Genomic DNA, 20179 nt, shown 5'->3' on the forward strand with positions numbered 1-20179 from the left:
ACCCATGACCTTTTCAAGGCGTGAAATGTAAGATACTCCACCGTTAAAAGCTTCACCGTGAATGGGCGAGAAGGGTCACATATACATGTACATAGGCTGGCCCTAACTGCGGAGGTTGTAAATACTGTGTTTATTGTGACTAAATTAGCAGGAGATACTGATGTTTATGGTTACTGTGTGCGAGAATTTGAAAGGATTTAGGTAGTGATGTGGCGCTATAAAGCGCTGCGCTGGTTTTGTACTGGAAACTGGTAAATTTACTTTGAGGTTCTTTTAGCGTTGCTATGCAAATCCATTCCCGAATAAAAAGTCTCAAGTAGACAACGTGACTTTTCCGTATTTTCCACAAAAGGTCTTAATAACTGCAGCATTGTATCATCCAATAAACACAAAAAAGTAAATCTGCATAAAACATCGATTAATGTATTTTCCGTAGACTTCCACTAGGAATTGCTTCAAATGTCCTGAGAAACGCATCGCCGCAATTCATCGGAATTTATCTTCACGTGATTTCAAACTCTTTGCCTTCTCAAAAACCTGACTTTCTACAAGAAACAGAATTTCTCCGCTATATATTATAAGTGTTCTTTAGTGTATTTTAATGCCTCAATTCGAGGGCCGCGAAATCGAGGTAAGTAGGTCTTATCACGGTTTTCGACGCCATTTTGAAGAGTAGGCAAACAGGCTCGAAATAACAGTGTTTGTATGGAAATCCTATGTCAAATAATTTTCATGAAACATTACTTCTGCAAAATTCGTGAACTGGAAACTTTTGGCCCTAGGAAAAGGATTTTAAGAAAAAAATTGGAGGGATGTAGCTGTACCAGAAAGCGTCCAGTCGTGTTTTGAACTTTCCATACATTTGTCTGTAAAGCGAACCAGCCGTGAACTGCTACTAAAAATAGTTCGTGGGAAAAAAAAATACCGGGAAATGTATGGAAAGTTCAAAAGCTACATCCCTCCAATTTTTTTCTTAAAATCCTTTTCCTAGTGCTAAAAGTTTCCAATTCATGAATTTTTCAGAAGCGATATTTTATGAAAATTATTTGACATCGGATTTCCATACAAACACTGTTATTTCAAGCCTGTTTGCCTACTCGTCAAAATGGCGTCAAAAACCGTGATAAGGTCTATTCGGTGACACAGGAAACTCTGAGTCAGGCTATTCACGTAAGCAGCCTGAAATGGTCTGCTGCGAAGCCACCGATGGCGACCACGAATCCTTGTAGCGTAGTTTGATGCGAGTACCGCTTTTAATATGTGACCCTCGACAGGAAAACAGGGACAAAGGTGATAGCACGCTCACAACACGCTAACACAGCACGCTTAGGGTGTGCAGTGTCACGGATATGCGCATATTTGATCGGTACGACAATGTAGAACACACTACCTTTTGTTACAGAATACTACTATTCACTTCTGCGTTCACGAGTTGGCTCATGGCAACCTTTGATCTATTCAAAACGTTGTCTTACACACAGAGAACTGTAAACTGGAATTGCCATATTCTTAGAATGTGTAGCATAGAGGAGTCCAGTAGACGAAGAGAATTTGCAGATTTTGCTATCGAAGTGTTTTATATTGTACAAGAGTGACAGGCCTGACGATTCACTAGCGCGTGTTTTAGCCTTTTTTATAGTTTGGCTCTCACGAGTATACCTTTAATTTACCGCCCTCTTTTGTAAAATACGAGGGGCGGGTCTTTGTAGATTTCTTTGAGGAATTGTAGTTGCTCTATTAAATGTCAGCCTTTCATGAGCATTTTTTCGAAGTTTTGAACTGCTGGGTGGTATTGTGCAGCGGAAGGCAAGATTCGTTTGTTCTTCTTTGGTTTTAAAGGGAGTGCCAGTTTCCTGTTTTCAAATTGCACTTCTGAGAAGGTCCTTTGAACACGAAGGTTCTCGGGATAACCTCTTTCCCGTAGGCGAGATTTAAGATGTTGAATTTGCTCTTCAAATAATTTTTTCGAAGAGTTGTTCTTAGAGGTCTCAGAACCTCGCCTTTGATGAGGCCTTTTTGACCCCTGGTTGGTGGCACGAAGACAAGTGCGTATATTAAAACGTTTCAGTAGGTTTGAAGTGCGTTGCCGTACGCACATCAAGAGATGAATTGCTTCTGAATGTTTCGCCTTTATAAACGTCTGTTTCCAGAAAAATGCCGTTTCTGTTTCTGAAATTTCAGCCATAAATTTAATTGTGGGGTGGTATTTGTTTGCTTGCTCACTGAAGGTAGTCCTATCATATACCTTCCCCTGAAAATAGTACGTACCTCAAACAAAAAGGTTTTGTTTTCAGGATCGAAAATTTATGTCCAACCACAGGTTTTCGATTCCCTCGAGGAATCTTTTTCAAGTGGTGTTAAACGTTTTTGTCACATGATTAAGTTAATAAAATATCACGTGACAAAACGTCCCGGTAAATCGCCGGAAGCTCATATTCAATGTCGCGATTCAATGTCGGAGCCTGGCAATGAAATTCAATAGCCTCTCTAATTCTTCTTTGAGGGTGTCGTTCTCCCTTACAACAATTGAATAGGAAGAGAGATGAAGTGCGTGCCTCGAGTTCCTTATGTGGTCACCCACTGCAGTCGTTGACGATCTTGTACTGTTGACATGTTCTCTAAATATGACCCCAAAGGGTCTTGCTGTCTCCCCGATATAAACCTCTTTACAATCTCCCCACTGGATTTGATAGACCACTCCGCATCTCTTTTCCTTGGGGTGTACCAGCTGTTATCTTATGGTATTGACAGGCTTGTGATAAGTGCCCGTACCTCTTTCATAAACCTACAGTAGCTGAACCGGGACTAAAATTATGCCGATTTAATTTTTGATTTTAGAGTCAACTAGCAGAAAGAAAACGCTTTAAAACTCTTCTCGTTTACAGGCCTTCCTAAGGCACAAGCTCCAATTTTAATGATTAAATTTCATGATTTTTTGTGCTGTTTTATATCGACAGATTGGATCGATTTTTTTCTTTGGCATAAAGCGAGGAGCAAACTCAATGGCCTCGTACCAAAGACAAAATTTCGAATAAATCTTATAATTCGGTTGCAATTCGTGGTTTCCAGTGCCTTATAATGGGTTCATAACATTTGTTTCAGTGATTTGAAATCTGTACTGAGCTGCGTGGGAGGCTAAGCTTGCTACAGCTACTGTGCGTTTGGTAGATTTATAAATGAATTACCCATATCAATCTTGTCCCGTTAGCTTGAGGCGTTGATCCAACAACGTAAATTAATTAGATGTATATCATATGATAACCAAGGCGGACTGAGATGAGTTCCTTGATAACTATATACACTCGATTGCACAAACGTTGACACCTAAAAAGCATAAAAAATGAACGATGAGACCCAGTGGATTTGTGGGTAGTGTTTAAAAAATCGGCCCTTGTTGGTCAACTTGACACTTTAAGGAAAGCTTGGACAGTTTCCATCATTCAACACGTGCAACTAATTTTGGTTATCAACCGTCGCATGAGAATAGAATATTATACAATTAAATTTAGTACACTTCTACCCATAAAGCCATTTGGTCTCATCGTTCACGGTTTATGCTTTTTTAGGTGTCAACGTTTTTGCAATGGAGTGTATGTGTGTAGGGTTGCTTAGCAAAGCTGAATGAACTCATGGGCCTCCAAAGCAAAGTAGCAAACAGAATGTTATGAACATTATTCCTCTACTTTTAGCCCTAATTTGAGGTACGTACCCGGCCTACGGCGTTTAATTTCCGTGAACATTGTTCATCGTTGTTTAAGGCGGAATTTTTCAGTGTTGAGTTAGGAAGCCTCCTTTCCGCTTTATAATGATGTACGTATACTTCCATATATATTTTGATATTCTTAGGTTGTTTACTATACGCAGGTTAATACTCCCTTTTTTGTATTTCAGCTGAATTATTTTTGTAGTTAAATTAAACCTTTTATTGTTATTATTATCATTATCATTATTGATCGATTTGCTGTTCAGGTTTGAGTTGAATAGGTATTATCGAAGCCACTTTGACAGTGTTTGTATGGAAATCCGATGTCAAATAATTTTTATAAAACATTGGTTCTGAAAAGTTTATGAATTGAAAACTTTAGGCACTATGTAAAGGATTTTACATAAAATAACTGAGAAATGTAGCTGTGCTAGAAAGCATCTAGTTGCGTTTTGACATTTTCATACATTTGTTTGTATAGCTAAACAGCCGTGAACTAAAAGTAGTTCGCGGTAAAAAAAATACAGGCTAGGGAAATGTAAGAAAAGTTCAAAACACAAGAAACACGACTGGAAGCTTTCTGGCACAGCTACATCCCTCCATTTTTTCCCTTAAAATCCCTTTCCTAGTGCCAAACGTTTCCAATTCATGAATTTTTCAGAAGCGACGTTTTGTGAAAATTATTTGACATCAGATTTCCATACAAACGCTGTTATTTCAAGACGTGTTTGCCTACTCGTCACAAACTCACAATGGCGTCGAAAAACGTGATAAGGTCTATTAAGGACATGCCTTCTTTTGCTATTGCTCATACTTTCTGCGCATCTCAAGATGAACTTTCTCAACAGTAGTGGCTATTAAAATATTTTTGCCCCGTTCATGATTAAACAGAAAAAGCAGAACTTAACAAAGGTTATTGGAGTCCGCAAAAGAAAAATGGCGGCAACCACGCATTTTAAGGGATAATCAATCTTCAATTTGAAAAAAACAAAAAGGCATATAATGTTTACTTAGTTATTTTATACCTTTTTAGAGTTTTTGCCTTATTATCTTTGAAAAATGAGTAGTTGTCTGCAATTTTTCTTCTTGGATTCCACTATTCCTCAGGCTTAGATCTGCTTTTTCCACAGTCATAAACTTCGCTAAAAATACATCTGTATTAGAAGGCACCATCGTTAATTATGCCAGACTTATTGCTGTTTATGATATTCCTTTATTTCCCATGGAATTTTCGTATTTCGGCGAGCAAAAGTTTTTCAAAACTGGTCCTTGTCGTTTCCAAAACATAACAAGTCAGCCAGTTACAGCAATTTACTCCGCCATAATTTGCCGCCCATTGGTTTGATGTGTGGTCGCTTTCGATTCATGGGGGAAATATTTTCTAGCTCTCATCTAGGCTGACACGTTCATTAACCATATTTGGTCACAGTAGGGTTGTAAGCTGCGAGATGGGTTTTAAGCTGATAAGAATATCATGCTGTGATCAGCCATTCAAATTGCTGGAAATCCAGCAGCAGCCGAAGTCAACTCTTCAACAAGAAAGAAATGTTTATTTTGTTTGGCATCGATATAAACGACAGAGTGCTACCTAAAGAAATCGACGAAGGCCTATCAACTCCGTTCAGTTTTTTTTTTTTTTTTTCTGTCAAACTATGGTAATGAAAAGACTCAATATATCAGCTAGCAACAAAAATACCGCCAAATACTTTTTATGACAAAGTTGGACAGCTTGCCTTTTATCAGTACACGTAGAAAAACAACAAATCTCACAAAAATGCTTTATTTTGTCAGGTAATACGGTTTCTTTGTCACGCGTCCAATTAAATGTCTTCATGAACTTAATTATACCGTAAATCAGAGCCTTTTGAACCCAAATAAAATTATCAGTTTTTGAACCTTAATATTTAAATTGGAAAAGTGAATTGAAATCAATTATTTTATCATATGACAGCTACAAAAAGATCATAAAATTTTTGACACTGATAGATTTTATAGATCTTATCATCATTGGACCCTACGCTAATTATTTTAATAATAATCCCACAGCTGCAGCTGATTACTTCTCAGAGGAAACATTAAAAGACATTTTTTTGTCATTTCCTAAGGATATTTTAAAATTGAAATTGACATGCTGAGAAAAAAGCGCGCAAAACACACTTTTTCATTTGATAAAAGGATCATGGTGTATTCAGTTTGGAAATATTCTTTTTCTGCAGTTTTCCTATATTTATCTTTGATATCGCCCAATGTCAGCTCCACCACAAAAGCTTTACCAGGGGCAACTTTCACTAAAGAAAATGCAAGATTAAGAGGGTACACCTTTAAATCTTACGTGTGTTCGAGCCAAATTTTATGTACACAAGGTTGTCTCTCAAACGCAAGATGTTATTCCACAAACTTCAAAAAAATCGAACTCCCTCATGGGCAAGTCGAAGCTTTGTGTGAATTAAACAGTGACCAGTCTCTGGACATGAGAAGTTTGGAAAACGATTTGGATTCTGAATACGGATCGATCTATTCTCGTTATCCCAAAGATGTTATGGTGAGTCTGGCAATGCTTATGCTGTATATCAAATAATATTATTTGTATTTTTCTCGTGGTTCGCCGGAAAAGCTTAAAATGAGTAAATAACAGTTGACTCTTGGCGCATTTTTTCATTTAAATTCAGCGAAAGAATTCTGAGATTCTTTATCTCTGTTAATTTTAATGTTGGTACTCAACTGTTGCTAACTGGAACACCTCCATAGCGAAGATTTGCATATCGGCTTACTGCGAGAAGTGTTTCATATAGAGTAGTGATTTTACTCTCATAGAAAATAACCGGGCATTCATAGTATCATTGACGCCTATTTATAGATCCCTAACCAACGTCACAGTGAAAGCTACAACAAACTCAGTCTCACCGGGGGAAACCACATGCTTTTATTCGGCATACTACAATTTTAACATATTAATTGCGTTTCCCTTATCCCTTTCATTTTTAAGTGTATTAGCAAGTGAGGACATCAGGCCAATTTACACGACATCTTCCAGTTGCGTTGAATATAATTTATGTTACAGTTAATTGCATCTGAACGCTGTTTCTCAGCCTTGTGTACCATTCACCTCTCAACTGAGAAGTCACATCTACGCAACTGCTAATGTGACTTTAAAGTTAGTCCTTAAACGGGTTAATGTCCGCTAACTATTTAGCGACACCAATGCAATGATTCCGCATATAGTTTAGTCATCCCTGCAAGATTCAGGTAGTATAAAGAATCAGCTAGACTAGAATCAGAATAATTACTTTAGACACCATCGTTAAATGGCACATGACTAACCTCGATGCCGAGATTTCTGCTGTAGGATGTACTAAAATAAATTCTTTTTCGCAGCCACGACTACGTCGGTTTCATTGAAAAAAAAAAAGTCACGCAATACTGGGGTCTTACTAAAAAAAGAGTGTGTAGGTAATGAAATGGCTTTCGAAAAAAAAAAAAAAAAAAAAGCAAAACAAAAACAAAGAAATACACCAAAACAACTAAAAGATACCACTCGGACAGTGTTACTTACAGGGCTTTTCATTTTCCATGAAAGTATTGAGCTCGATCCAAGCCATGTAGCCAGATGAAGTTTAACTAGTCAGGGAAACAAAAGTGTGTGGCAGCGAATTTTTAATACCAGTACAATTTCCGTTAATATGAACGATTTTCTTACGAAACGCTTTATAACAGATTTTTATCATTCGATCGGTGCTGGAAGGTGGTCGAGTGGTTAGAGGCGTGGACTCGTAAGTTGGAGGCCCAGGTTCAAGTCCTCTCTCTGACCACTTAAGCTTGGATTTGTTTCTTGGTAGTCCCCTGTTCAAATATCCTTGGCCACGCGTTGTCAATAGCAAACTGATAAGCCTCCCTACTCGTTGGAATTTTTAAGGAGTTTTCTGTAATATGTTTAAAAGTTTTGTTTGATTACACGGCTCCAGTCGAGCTTCTAGCTTTAAATCAGTCTAACTCTGTATAAACTTTTACTTTAAACTTAATAATATAGTGCTTATTCTAAAATGGTCAATTTGTGAGGTTATATCCTAATTTTTCTCGGTAGTTGAATTAGAAAATAATATTTTCATGTTTTTATGCCAAATAACGAAATAGCACTTTAACCTGCATGCAATTTTTGCGAACCAAACTGTCAAGAGCATAAATTGAGACTTTTGCAAGGAAAGCTTTTTGCGAAAAATGTTTGATGCTACTAAATTTTAATAAGTAAAACGTGTTATGTCAGCCAAAACAAAAAAGCCCAGACGCAATCTAAAATTTCGCACTGGATAAAGTCATTTCAATAAGAGAGATAAGCCAAAGAAGCTGTTGTATTATTTTTATTCTCATTTGAAAATTCTCGGTTAACACGATCAGTTATTTTTAAACGCACTTTCTTGTAGGCTGAAAAAAGACTTGATTTGACGGACATGAAAACTGCCATTTTTTTTTAATAATGACTAAATGACCTTAACGTCTTTATATTTTTTGTAATTTAATATAAAACGCTTTTAGAAAAGCCCGGTTCATACGTCGAACTTTACATGAGCCGAACCTAATCATTTGGTTCGGCGCATGTAAAGATCGACGTATGAATCAGTTAGGATCGACAGATTTGTATTTGGGTCGACCCGCCGTTCTATTCGACTGCGCCAGTCGAAGAGAACGGCAAAAGTTCGACTTCGATTCAGACGTCGAACTTTTCATGTGCCGAACCAAATGCATACGTTAAGTATAAATTATATAAATTATAGCTATCCCAGAGGTCTGTGCATTCCATCGACGTGGCATGTGCGCAAAGGACTTCATTCTGAACAAGATGGCGGGAAAAGAGGAATGTGCTTGTTCTTCTTGTTTCGAAACAACTGAATATACTTGTCTGAGATGCGAAAGATTAAAAAAAATATATTCTTGAAGTGCACACGCACTTCAAACCGACAGAAACTTTCCAGTACAGGCTATATCAAAGGCGAAGCGTCAAGACTTCTCAGAACAAAATCTTCAAAAACAACATTTGAAGAAAACATTACTCTATTCAACCAGAGATTACGCAACAGAGGTTACCTCGATAACCTTATAAATAAAACTCTTTCAGAAGTCAACCTCTGCGAAAGAATGTCGGCACTACAAAACAAACTAAAAACCCGCAAAAACATTTTGAGGTTTGTTATGGAATATCGCCCTTCTGTGCCTAACCTAAAACAATTCAGATGAGTAAATACAGGAGCCATAATCAGGGATGGAGACCGTAAACGTGGGGTCCACGCGCCGACGGTCCCCATGAGTTGTACCAAAAAAATCTATTTTTAGAAAAAATTGCCCCCTCCCCCTCACGTCATAAACCCGCGTGAATACACGCAAATTTGCGTGGGGCTACTACCTTATATGTGACACGGAAAGCAGCTGAGAAAAAAATTCACTAAAGATAAATTTTTTTCTAAAAATAGATTTTTTGGTACAACACATGGGGACAAGGCCACAAGTCAAAATGGCATCTCGTTACGGTCTCCATCCCTGATTATGGCTCCTGGTAAATGACACTTGATAGAAAATTAGCCTCTGCTAAGGGAGATCTACAAAGACCCTTCCTTACTTTCGTACAGAAAAGGGAGATCTTTGAAAGACGTACTCGTAAGAGCAAATTAGTTTTGAAGGTCATATTCTTCCTATCTCGACCTGTAGGAGCCGTGTTTGGCCTGTCTTTATTATTTTACCAAACAAGCTCTTCAATGTCAGAATTCATCTTTCCCGCCATTTTGAATCTTGTTGAGTAAAAACAACAGCCGCTGACCACAAAAATCTACTTTCTCACTTTAGCTTTAATTAAGTTCGACTTCAGTTAGGTTCGACGTCTGAATCAACTGCCGAACTTAATTATTTGGGTCGACCTTAATAGGTATTAGGTTCGGCTCATGTAAAGTTCGACGTATGAACCGGGCCTAAATTTTAATATTTCTACTCGCCTCAAGCTTTTGTCTGCCCTTGAGTGTTTTTCAATGACTTTAATATCCTGCTTCATTCAAAACAACCTTTTTAAGAAACGTTTTGAAAAGCTAGCAAAACTAAGTAAACTGCTTCAGTTGGTGTGCTGAAAACGAAATTACTTTCGGGTACAAATTAATCAGACGTAAGATAAAAGCGAGGTTCTCTCGAAAAACAGTTAAAATGCGGCTTAATTCTGTTTCCCAGATCGCTTAATTTAACGGTCAACAAGATAAGGCGGTCTAGTTAAATCGAAGTAAATTTCAAGGAAAAGAATCTTTCCGCCCAAAGTTCCAAGAGTTGTGGCTTCCCAAAAAAAATCTAGCAGCCGTTATTTGACAATATATATGTGACATTATGTGCCTCCGGAAACAAAAGGAATTAATATGCCCCATGCTACAGGTATTAAAAATTTTAAAATTGTCTAGTTTTCTATCACGATTTAAATATTCGAATTCTGAGTGATATTTCACCGAATGGTTTACAAATAAATCGAAAAGAATGAAACCAGTCTTTTTCCAAATGTTCCAGTTCTTTCTAAGACAGTGCTGGTATGGAAATTTTTTTTTATAATCCTAAGCTTGTGTATACAAATGAAAGGTTGAGTGAACAGCACTTTACGATGGCGGCTCTATGTTCTTTCCAACTCTAAACCTTGTTTAATACAACACCACTCGAAAAACTGACGCTCTTGCTTAAAAAACTTAAAATATCGGGTAAAAATGAAAACAAATATACGCAAAGAATCTTCCTAATACAAATGTGGTTTGCTTTACGTATATGTTATTTGCATTTTCACCTTTTGGCTCTTTTCTTTTAACTTATCTGACAGAAAGCAAAAATTTACGGAAGTTACTGAGTCTTTCCGATCATGCAATTTTCTTAATAGAACTCTGACAGAAGGCTATACATAATAAATTCATCAATATATTCCCGTGATAGCCCAAAATTTTTATTTTAAAAGACATAAGTGATGCACTACCAGAACCTTGTAGAGGGGACAAATTGAAATTAGTCTCGACAATTGTTTTCACTAAACTTCATAATTCAAAGTCTGAGTCAGGCGTAGTTCATTTTTTTTAAATAATATTTGATCACGACATTTGCTCTAAGAGCAACTAAGTGCTCATCGAGGGAGCTTATGTCGGATCAACTAGCTCGAATAAACACACGGCAGGGACGGACTAATTTACAGGGCTAACAAGAGTACAAGTTAAAAAATAAACTACAAAGCTAAACTAAGAAAAAGGAGATGAATGCTAGTGGGAAATAAATGACTGAACTTGCTTGAATACACGAACATTCGACTGAAATTGCAAATCCGGAGAACCAAACAGAATACATTCAATCTTTATCTTGTCCGAAGCCAGAAGCCATTTATCTCCCAGTAGGTGGGCAGCAGAGCTAAATAAAGCAATTTAAATTTTAGTTCATTTATTGACACTTTTCGCTGAACATATCTTAAATTTATTACGAGAAACAGGATAAAAAATCTTACTTTCAGTAATCTTTTTATCGAATACGCCTCACCTTATTTTTCGCTACACTGCGATAACTGAAAAAGAAAATGCATCACATTATTTAATTGCAGCTTCGCGGATTGTCTAGATGACTGTTATACGAGGTTTGGAACAATACGAGCAATAGGAAGTCTGGCGTATTTGAAATTCGTCGAAGATCCCGATTGCACACCATAAATAATAAAGATTAATGTAATTTTACCTGAGGTTCCGACAGCTTTCCATTCATGCACTCTGACGAAGCCGTCAACTTTGCGGCTCAGAACTGACGCTCCAGCTTCACTGTAATCACGGAAAGAAAGAAAGAAAGAAAGAAAGAAAGAAAGAAAGAAAGAAAGAAAGAAAGAAAGAAAGAAAGAAAGAAGCAAGCCACCCCAGTAACCTCTTAAAGGGACTGGGACTGGGAAATCATGGTCTCAAGTCGTGCTCTTAAAGTGCTAGCGTTAAACGCCATACCAGACGACGCCCTTCATGCAGTAAGAACCGATCCTAGTAAATCATTTCAAATTGTAAACACATGTTCTTTGATTAATTCGAGTCAAATGCCCGACACCAGGAAGCACAAACGTGGACAACGCGGCTCGATCGATAAAAGCCCGAACACTTCGAAAAAAAAACAAATATGGCAGACGAGGACTTCGAAGCAGCCTGCGAGGGAACCACTGACGCAGATGAAGACGAACCGAGCTTTCTGGAAATAAAGAAAATTCTTATCGGCATTCAACCAACAATTTTTTACCATCAGTCAGGAAAATAAAGCTTTAAAGAAGGAAATCGAAGAGCTGAAAGCTAGTGCAAATTTCAACGAGAAGAAGCTTAAAGAATTAAAAGACGGAAGAAGGCAAAGGACGAAAACAAGGCTTTAAAAGATTCCCTAGTTTCCACAGTTCAGCAGCTAAAGAACGCCAAGCAGGAGTTAGTAAAACAGAACGAGGAATCTGAAAGACTCAGCGAAGAACTTGACAATCTAGAGCAGTATACTCGCAAAAATTCATTAGAATTTCATGGTATACCATAAGACGCTTACTCCAACACAACACAGAAGAGGTGGCAATCAAAGTAGCAAACGCTCTTAACATCTCTGTGGAACCTAAAGATATTAAGATATCTCACAAGCTCAATTACGGCAAGGTAATAATCGCAAAATTCTGCAGTCACAAGGTCAAATCAGCGATTTACAGAGCGCGCACACAGCTAAAACAAAGTTAAAGTCTCCGAACTCTTCCCTAGTTATCCCTCCTCTGGGTAACAGCGAATTTTCATTAACGAGGACTTAACCGCGTTTCGGCGTAGAGTGGTGGAAGAGGCAAACAAGCGACGGAGAGAGGGAACACTTATAAGTGTCTGGACTTTAGATGGTAAAATCTTTGTTAAGACCTCTCCAAATGGATAACCAACTCGGATTTTTTTGCAAGGAAGACCTGGACAATATGTAGCAGACCAAGAACCCGTATCTTTTGAAACATTAAAGTAAAGTCAGGAAAGGGCGTCTAAACATTAATGATTAATCGATTCCCCCCACAAACTGTTCAGTTTTGTTTTTTATTGTGTGTTTATTGTCATTCTCTTTTATACCATGTAAACATTATCTAAGTTCCGTTATCTTCACTGTTGTCGTTCTGAGTCAAATATTTTTAAACCGATTTGTCGTCCACCTAAGTGCACAATGTAGTTGTTTTGTTTTCTTCCTTCCTCGCACAATACCTCAATGGCTATGCTCTTAACTCTAGACCAAAAACAATATATATATTTTTTTTATATCGAGGCATGTTCTCATTAAACAAAAGGTGCAGAGCTTCGTTGAAAACACAGTTACAAGCAGATTTCCCGGAAGCGAGAATAACAGACAACTTTGTTGGAATAAATTTGGCCACGGTTTGAGGCAAGTTTAATTGCACAAATTATCAAACTCATAAAACAGCAATAAAAATTAAAGTACAATCTTCTGTTGATAAATGGGGCAACACAATTTCGCCTGGGTTGACTCTGCCCAGGCATCAGGAAGAAACTTTAACGTAACAGGTGGTGAAAATGGGGAGGAGGTGGGAGGATTTCTGGGGATCTGTTCAATCTGATGGCGGGGAGAAGAAAGAAGACTACCTCGGCAAAATTTCTATTTCATAACAACGCTTATCATTTGCTCTAAGCTCGTTGGCTACACTTACGGTGCTATCCGCACCTGGAACGACCCATCTCCACCGGATTATCACGTCAATACCACGCCTCGATATAAATTACATTATGTCGCGCCATAATGTTTGCTTTTAAAAGCAGAGTGACGCTAAACAACCTATGAATCTATAAACAACGAATGAAGATTTTTCCATTCCTTGTAAAACAATGAATTTGAAGATAGCGTCACTTAATGTCAGGGAAGAGAAGAGAAGAGAGGTGTTTAATTGGCTCCGGATCAAAAAACGTTTCATTATATGTGCTGCAAGAGGCCCATTGTACTGAAAACACAACGGACATATGGACTAGTGAATGGGGTTACAAAACGCTCTTCAGTTGTTGCTCCAGCAACAAAGCGGGAGCTGGTATTTCTTTTAATAACAACTTCAACTTGAAGATTTTAAAGGTTTTTGTGGATCCGAATGGCCGTTTCGTAATATGTGATATCGAAACAAACATTAAACTTCTAACTCTAGCTAATGTATATGCACCAAACCAGGACGACCCAGATTTCTTTCAGGCTGTTTTTAGTCACTTGTCCAGCTTTCACTGTGAAGAAATTATAATCGGAGGTGATTTTAATTTAGTTCTTGACTTAGTTAAAGACAAAAAAGGTGGCCTTCCTAGAACTCGTACGAACGCCTTGAAAGTAGTTCAAGATTTCTGTGAAAGCCTTGATTTGTCCGACAGATGGAGAATTCTTAATCCGGAAGCCAAGAGGTACATCGGGCGCCAACGGCAATCCGGCATACACTGCAGACTGGACTTTTTTCTAGTAAGCCAAACATCCATTTGCAATATTACTAAGGCAGACATTATCCCAGGGTCCAAAACTGATCATTCCATGATTACTCGAACTTTATCTTTACACTCAAACCCTAGAGGAAATGGCTTTTGGAAGCTGAATACTTCTTTACTATCAGAAACTAGCTACCCAGATAAAATCAAGCAGACAATAGAAAATACTTTAAGCGAATATGAAAATGATGAGACGGTCAATCCTATCTTACTTTGGGAAATGGTAAAACTGAAAGTGAGAGAGAAATCAATTCCTTACGCGTCATCAAAAAAATCAGAAAGAATGAGCAGAGAAGAGGATCTTGTAAAGTCAATCCCAAAATAAGAAAAACAACTTGACAACGGAAACAGTGGTGAACCTCCAAGCTAGAATGTTATAGAAAAACTTAACACCCTAAAAAGGAACCTCAAAAAAAAATTGAATACCGGACCAAAGGTGCAATTCTTCGTTCAAAGTCTCAATGGAATAATGAAGGGGAAAAGAATACCAAGTACTTTCTGAACCTTGAAAGTCGACATTTTAAGCAAGGAACAATAAGTCAATTGAAAATCAACGACACTGACTTTGTCACTTCCGACGCAGCAATTTTATCCGAACGTGAATCTTTCTATAAGAGTGTTTATACTTCCAAGGAAGATGACGGCCACCAGTCAACTTTCTTTCAACAAGTTAATGAAATTGTGTTAGGGCTCCAGGAACAAGAGAGCTGGAAAGGTCCTTTGTCTGAAAAGCAATGTGCTGAAGCTGCAAAAAGCATGGATTCGGGCAAGACGCCTGGTTCAGACGGTCTCCCAGCCGAATTTTATAAAGTTTTTTGGAAAGATATCCCCTCCTCCCTCTTGGTCTCCGCACTGAATTGCGCTTTAGAATCTGGCTGCCTCTCTAAAACACAAAGACGTGGAATCATTAAAATGATTCCAAAAAAAAAGACGCGGAACTCTATTTCGTTAAAGATTGGCGTCCAATAACTGTCCTGAATACTGACTATAAGATTGCTGCTAAAGTTATTGCAAATCGTATTAAATTAGTTCTCCCAAGACTTATTAACAACGATCAGACAGGGTTTATGAAAGGTAGATTTATCGGAGAAAACATCCGGCTCATAGACAGTATCATTCGATTTGCCGCAGAAAATAATATTCCTTGCTAATTACTTTTTTATCGATTTCGAAAAAGCTTTTGACTCACTAGAGTGGTCTTTCATCTATGAAAGCATGCGCTTCTTTGGTTTTGATCCATCAATCATTAAGTGGATAAAGGCTCTATACTGTAAAACGGAAAGCTGCGTTCTGAATAACGGCTGGTCCAGTAACTTCTTTCAGATCCAAAAAGGTGTTAGACAAGGTTGTCCCCTGTTTCCTTATTTATTTATCCTTTCAGCGGAAGTGTTGGTCAATGCAATCAGAAACAATGTGAATATAAAAGGACTATGTGCCAACAACAATGAAATTAAAATTAACCGATATGCCGACGATACTACACTGATTTTGGACGGGTCAAAACGAGCTCTTCTCTCTTCCCTTACCATGTTAGATGAATTTAGTAAAGTCCCCGGTCTCAAACTCAATCAGAAGAAAACAGATGCCCTTTGGATCGGTTCCAGTATTGGAAACGACAAACTTTTTCTGCCAGGAATGGAATTAAAGTGGCCGGAATCAAAGTTAGAACATTGGGACTGTGGCTATCAGTCGAGCCTGAAATAACTGCTCTGCTAAACTATAATGAAAAGGTGGAAAAGATAAGGAAAGTCCTTAGCTGCTGTAAGTACCGCAGACTGACCTTGCTGGGGAGAATTACTGTTTTGAAATCGTTAGCCGCGTCGCAATTAGTTTATTTGCTATCTCCTTTGCCATCAAATTAGCAATGCTTTAAACCAAATCAACAACCTGTTTTGTCAGTTTCTTTGGAACGGAGAGGGCGACAAAATCAAACGAAAAATTATGATAAATGATTATTGTGATGGAGGCCTAAAGATGATTGATCTTATTTCTTTCAACAAAAAAAAGCTCCAAAAACAACATGGATCAAGAAAAACCTGGATACTACCAATAAAGCAAAAGGGATTACAAAGGTGAAACATTTGCAAAAACCAGAAAGCAGCAACTTTCTCTCTTTGAATGAATTTCAATTAAACTACAGCTTGAGTGTCTCTCTTCTTAAATTCTTCGGGATAATATCGGCTGTAAAGACCCTCCGTAAAGAAGTGCCACTAGATTATCATGATAATTAACTAAAGTAAGTAGTACAAACCTTTTTTGCACTAACTAGCTTTTAGCGACTAAAAAAGTTAGCTCACTTGTATACAAAATACTAACAAGAATCAAAGGCAAAGTGCCAAAAAGCAGCCAAATGAAATGGCTTCTAGATTGTAACTACTCAAGAAATGAAAATCGCGACTGGAGCTCCGCATACCTTTTGACATCACGATGCACCAGGAGTGCCAAACTGATCGAATTCCAGTTAAAATTGTTACACAGACGTCTAGCAACCAATGACTTTCTATATAAAATTGGGCTTAAGGCAAATGATAATTGAACTTTCTGTCAAGAAGGTCCAGAGTCATTAATGCATCTCTTCTGGACATGCCACGAAACATCTAACTTTTGGAAAAGAGTATCACAATGGCTGCAAAGTATAAAACTAATGCCCGAAACCTCCACCCTACTAAACATTACAGCTTTTGGTCTGAAGCCGGATACGTCAAAATTTGCACTTTAAATTAACAGTATTGTCTTCTTCTAGCTCGACGTCATATCTGGCTAGCCAAATCTAAAGAAACGTCCCCTAACTTTGACCATTATCTACGCTTTCTGAAATCAAGACTCGATTTGGAGACTAAAAGCGGCGATATGGAAAAATGGGAACCTCTTGCAGAATATATATCTACTGATTGATAGCATCACTTCTTCGGACCTCTTCTGAAGCAATTGCAACTATCTTTCAATTTCTTCAAACACTGTCAACCATCTCGTACATACGCAGTCACCAATGAGCTTCTCACAGCAATCTGCTCTTTATCTTCGCTCTCACATACTAGTAATGCTTTCCGTCATCAACCTAATAATATTTTTTTTTTGTCTTATTAACTCTTCAGCTTGCACAATTTTTTGAGTAAGGTCTCTGTAAGTAACACGTGTTGTTATCTGTGTTTCGTTTTCTTCCCTTTTGTACCATTCTTATTGTGTTTTTTCTTTTCATTGTAATTTGTTGTAAATACTATTAGTGTCCGAACATTGAAAGTAAAGTATTGTAAGCATAATCAGATTCGTCTAGAACAATAGTTAATGTCATCTCTGTAAGTAGTTATTTCCAAGTAGTATCTAGTGTTGTATTCATTTATTTTGTGCTCTGTAAGGCAATAAAATTATTAGAAAAAAAAAAGTAGCCTCTCAGACATATTGTGCGGTATCCATTACAACTATTAGTACTGCCGTGTGTAACCAGAAAGATTGGGAACTTGCTGGTTAAAGACTTTAGGCTCTTGTGTAAATGGTTACTTCATCTTATTACTTGTTTCGTTTTAGGATGATTGTCGATGGAGCGGCTGCCAAAATAGCGGTTTTTGTGTAATAAAGGAGAACAGTTATGTCTGCACTTGTCAAATTCCGTGGACTGGGAAATTTTGCGAAACAAAAATCAGTAAGTGAAGTATGTGAACGTCCCTTTAGGTTTGGTTTGACGATACGCACTGTGATTCCATTCTATGCCATGTTTTTTTTTTTATTATTATTATTATTCCCTTTTCGTTTCTCTCCTTGTCTTTTCTTGTCTTTTCATCCGAAGACTAAAGAATTCAATTCAATTTTTTTTTTCTGTAGTTTCAGTACTGCGGTAGCAATATACAATACCTTTTTCAACAATAAAAATTTCGTCGATAGTTGAACGTTGTAATTTATTTTTAATGATAATGACTAATCTCGTCCTAGAAAACACGAGCCAAAGTAGCATTTGGAATAAATAAAAGAAATATTAAGAATGATTTGTTGATAAATATTAAAAGTGGAGGAAGCCGGGCAAAAGCCAGACTTTTTAATCTAAAAATGAATTTTGCGTTTTCTGCAAAAATCCAAATGCAGATTATGAATCCAAATGAATCCACGCCGGAGGAGGATGCTTTGGATCCTATCCAAATCCGGATACCTTGGATTCATGATCCAAGTCGTTTCTTTACTTCGGATCTGAAAAGAATGAATATAGCCAGCGTATGTATGACTTGCTTCTCATACCTGCTGCGAATGTTAATCGTTTCTATAATTTGAATTATTAGAGTTGTACAACTTCACCACGCTTGGTGCCACAGGACGAATTGGACCAAATAGCAGCGGGGGTTACAGCGGTACTGGACTGCGGGATGTTGACGTAAAAGATGGAATGCAAGAGTGGCAGGTGCCAATCACCAAAAAGTATAGTGTGGAAGCCTGTGGGGCATCAGGAGGGGACGGATTCACGGGAAAGAAAGGAGGCAGGGGTGCTAAGGTCAGCGGTGTACTAAAACTGGCAAAAGGAGACAAACTGGTTGTACTTGTTGGACAAAGGGGTTCAACAAAGGATGGTGCTCGTCCTGGGAGTGGGGGTGGTGGGACGTTTGTCTTTTTCCCTCCTTCAAGCTCTGTTCCTGTCCTCGTAGCCGGTGGGGGTGGGGGTGGAGGACAGTACGATGGCTTACCCGGAAATGATCAACCAGATGGCAGTGGTTCTGATGCTGGAAGCAATGGTGCTGGAAGCAATGGTACTGGTGGCCTTGTTTGTCAACCTAATAACAATTTGTTTGCGGACTCTGGGTCTGGGGCGGGATATATTGGAGAGGGAGGATGCGGGAAAAGTGGAAGCAACTGTTTAAAGATCGCTTGTGCCAAAGGAGGGGGTTCTTTTGCTAAAAAATTCAAGGGCGGTGATGGTGCAATAGGTTTCGAGGGTGGGCTGGGTGGTGGTGGAGCATGTGCTAACTTCCCTGGGGGAGGGGGTGGGTATTCAGGGGGTGGAGTGGCTTCTGACATGGTGGCGGGGGGAGGCGGTTCATTCAAGCCTGATCATACATGGAGCGTGATTAAGGGGGGCTGTCATGAGGGGGATGGATATATTTCTTTTACATTTGAAGAGTAACCTTTCAGTTTAGCCTCCTAAAGTCTCACGCTTGAGCATGGAGGATCAACTATAATTTCTAAAGAAGTTAAGAAAACGAATGGGTGAAGGCCCAGGTTTCAGTCACGCCATATGCAATTCAAGCCGCCAGTGGAATTTGTTAAAAATCGGATTACAGGGCGTAAATCAGTACAATAAACACATAAATAACAGTGTAACACATTTGAGTTTGAGTGGTAAAAGGCCAAATAGCTAAACTAAAATTAACAACACGTTCCATTGTTATCTGTAATTTAGAAAGTTCCCAACACAACTGAAATCCGAATTATAACAAGAGCCTTTTTTCAATCCTCGTTAATAATGGTAATGGTAATGCATTTATATACCGCATTTTCTATTCATATATATTCAAATGCGGTTTACATCAGCATATGTCCATTAGCGACCTCATCCTACCCACCCAACCCATGAAATCATGAAACAGCACAAAGACCAGACCAGCACACCGGGAACTCCGTGCCCTACTCTTTGCGATTAGTGTCTGGGGTCTTTAACGTCCCACAGGGTTATGAACATTGAAGTGTTGTGAGACGGGGCCTAAACCCTAGCGCCTCATTATCACGGCCCCAATATTGAGGTCCGAGACTCTCACAGTATTTCTCGGTAGTACATACTCTTGTAAGTCCCGTTAAATTCAGTGTGGTGGCAAAATTAAATGAAAGAGGTTTATCAACTAACAGCCGAGGCCACATAAACATACCTTTGCGGTTCACCAATGGACTTCCGCATGCGCACAGCGAAACAGCTCGTGAAGTGACGGGCATGGAAGGTAATTTTGTGGTTACCAGGACTTTCTCAGCATATTGAATATTCAGGGATCAACGCAAATAATCGATTCTGCAATCG

The 20179-nt window shown here is 38.4% G+C and overlaps 1 protein-coding gene and 1 pseudogene across 1 annotated transcript; both read left to right on the forward strand.

Moving 5' to 3' along the window:
* Positions 1-5845: 5845 nt before the first annotated feature.
* Positions 5846-19628, forward strand: LOC146476282 (uncharacterized). The gene is made up of 3 exons (XM_085114832.1): positions 5846-6245; positions 17716-17830; positions 18459-19628. Exons 1-3 carry the CDS (start codon positions 5883-5885, stop codon positions 19292-19294), a joined length of 1314 nt encoding a protein of 437 aa, XP_084970958.1. The 5' UTR covers positions 5846-5882; the 3' UTR covers positions 19295-19628.
* LOC146476283 (uncharacterized) lies at positions 11843-12613 on the forward strand (annotated as a pseudogene).
* Positions 19629-20179: the final 551 nt, after the last annotated feature.

The sequence above is a fragment of the Pavona decussata genome, unplaced genomic scaffold (assembly GCF_977016875.1).
Source record: "Pavona decussata unplaced genomic scaffold, jaPavDecu1.1 SCAFFOLD_78, whole genome shotgun sequence".
Classification (NCBI taxonomy): Eukaryota; Metazoa; Cnidaria; class Anthozoa; order Scleractinia; family Agariciidae; genus Pavona; species Pavona decussata.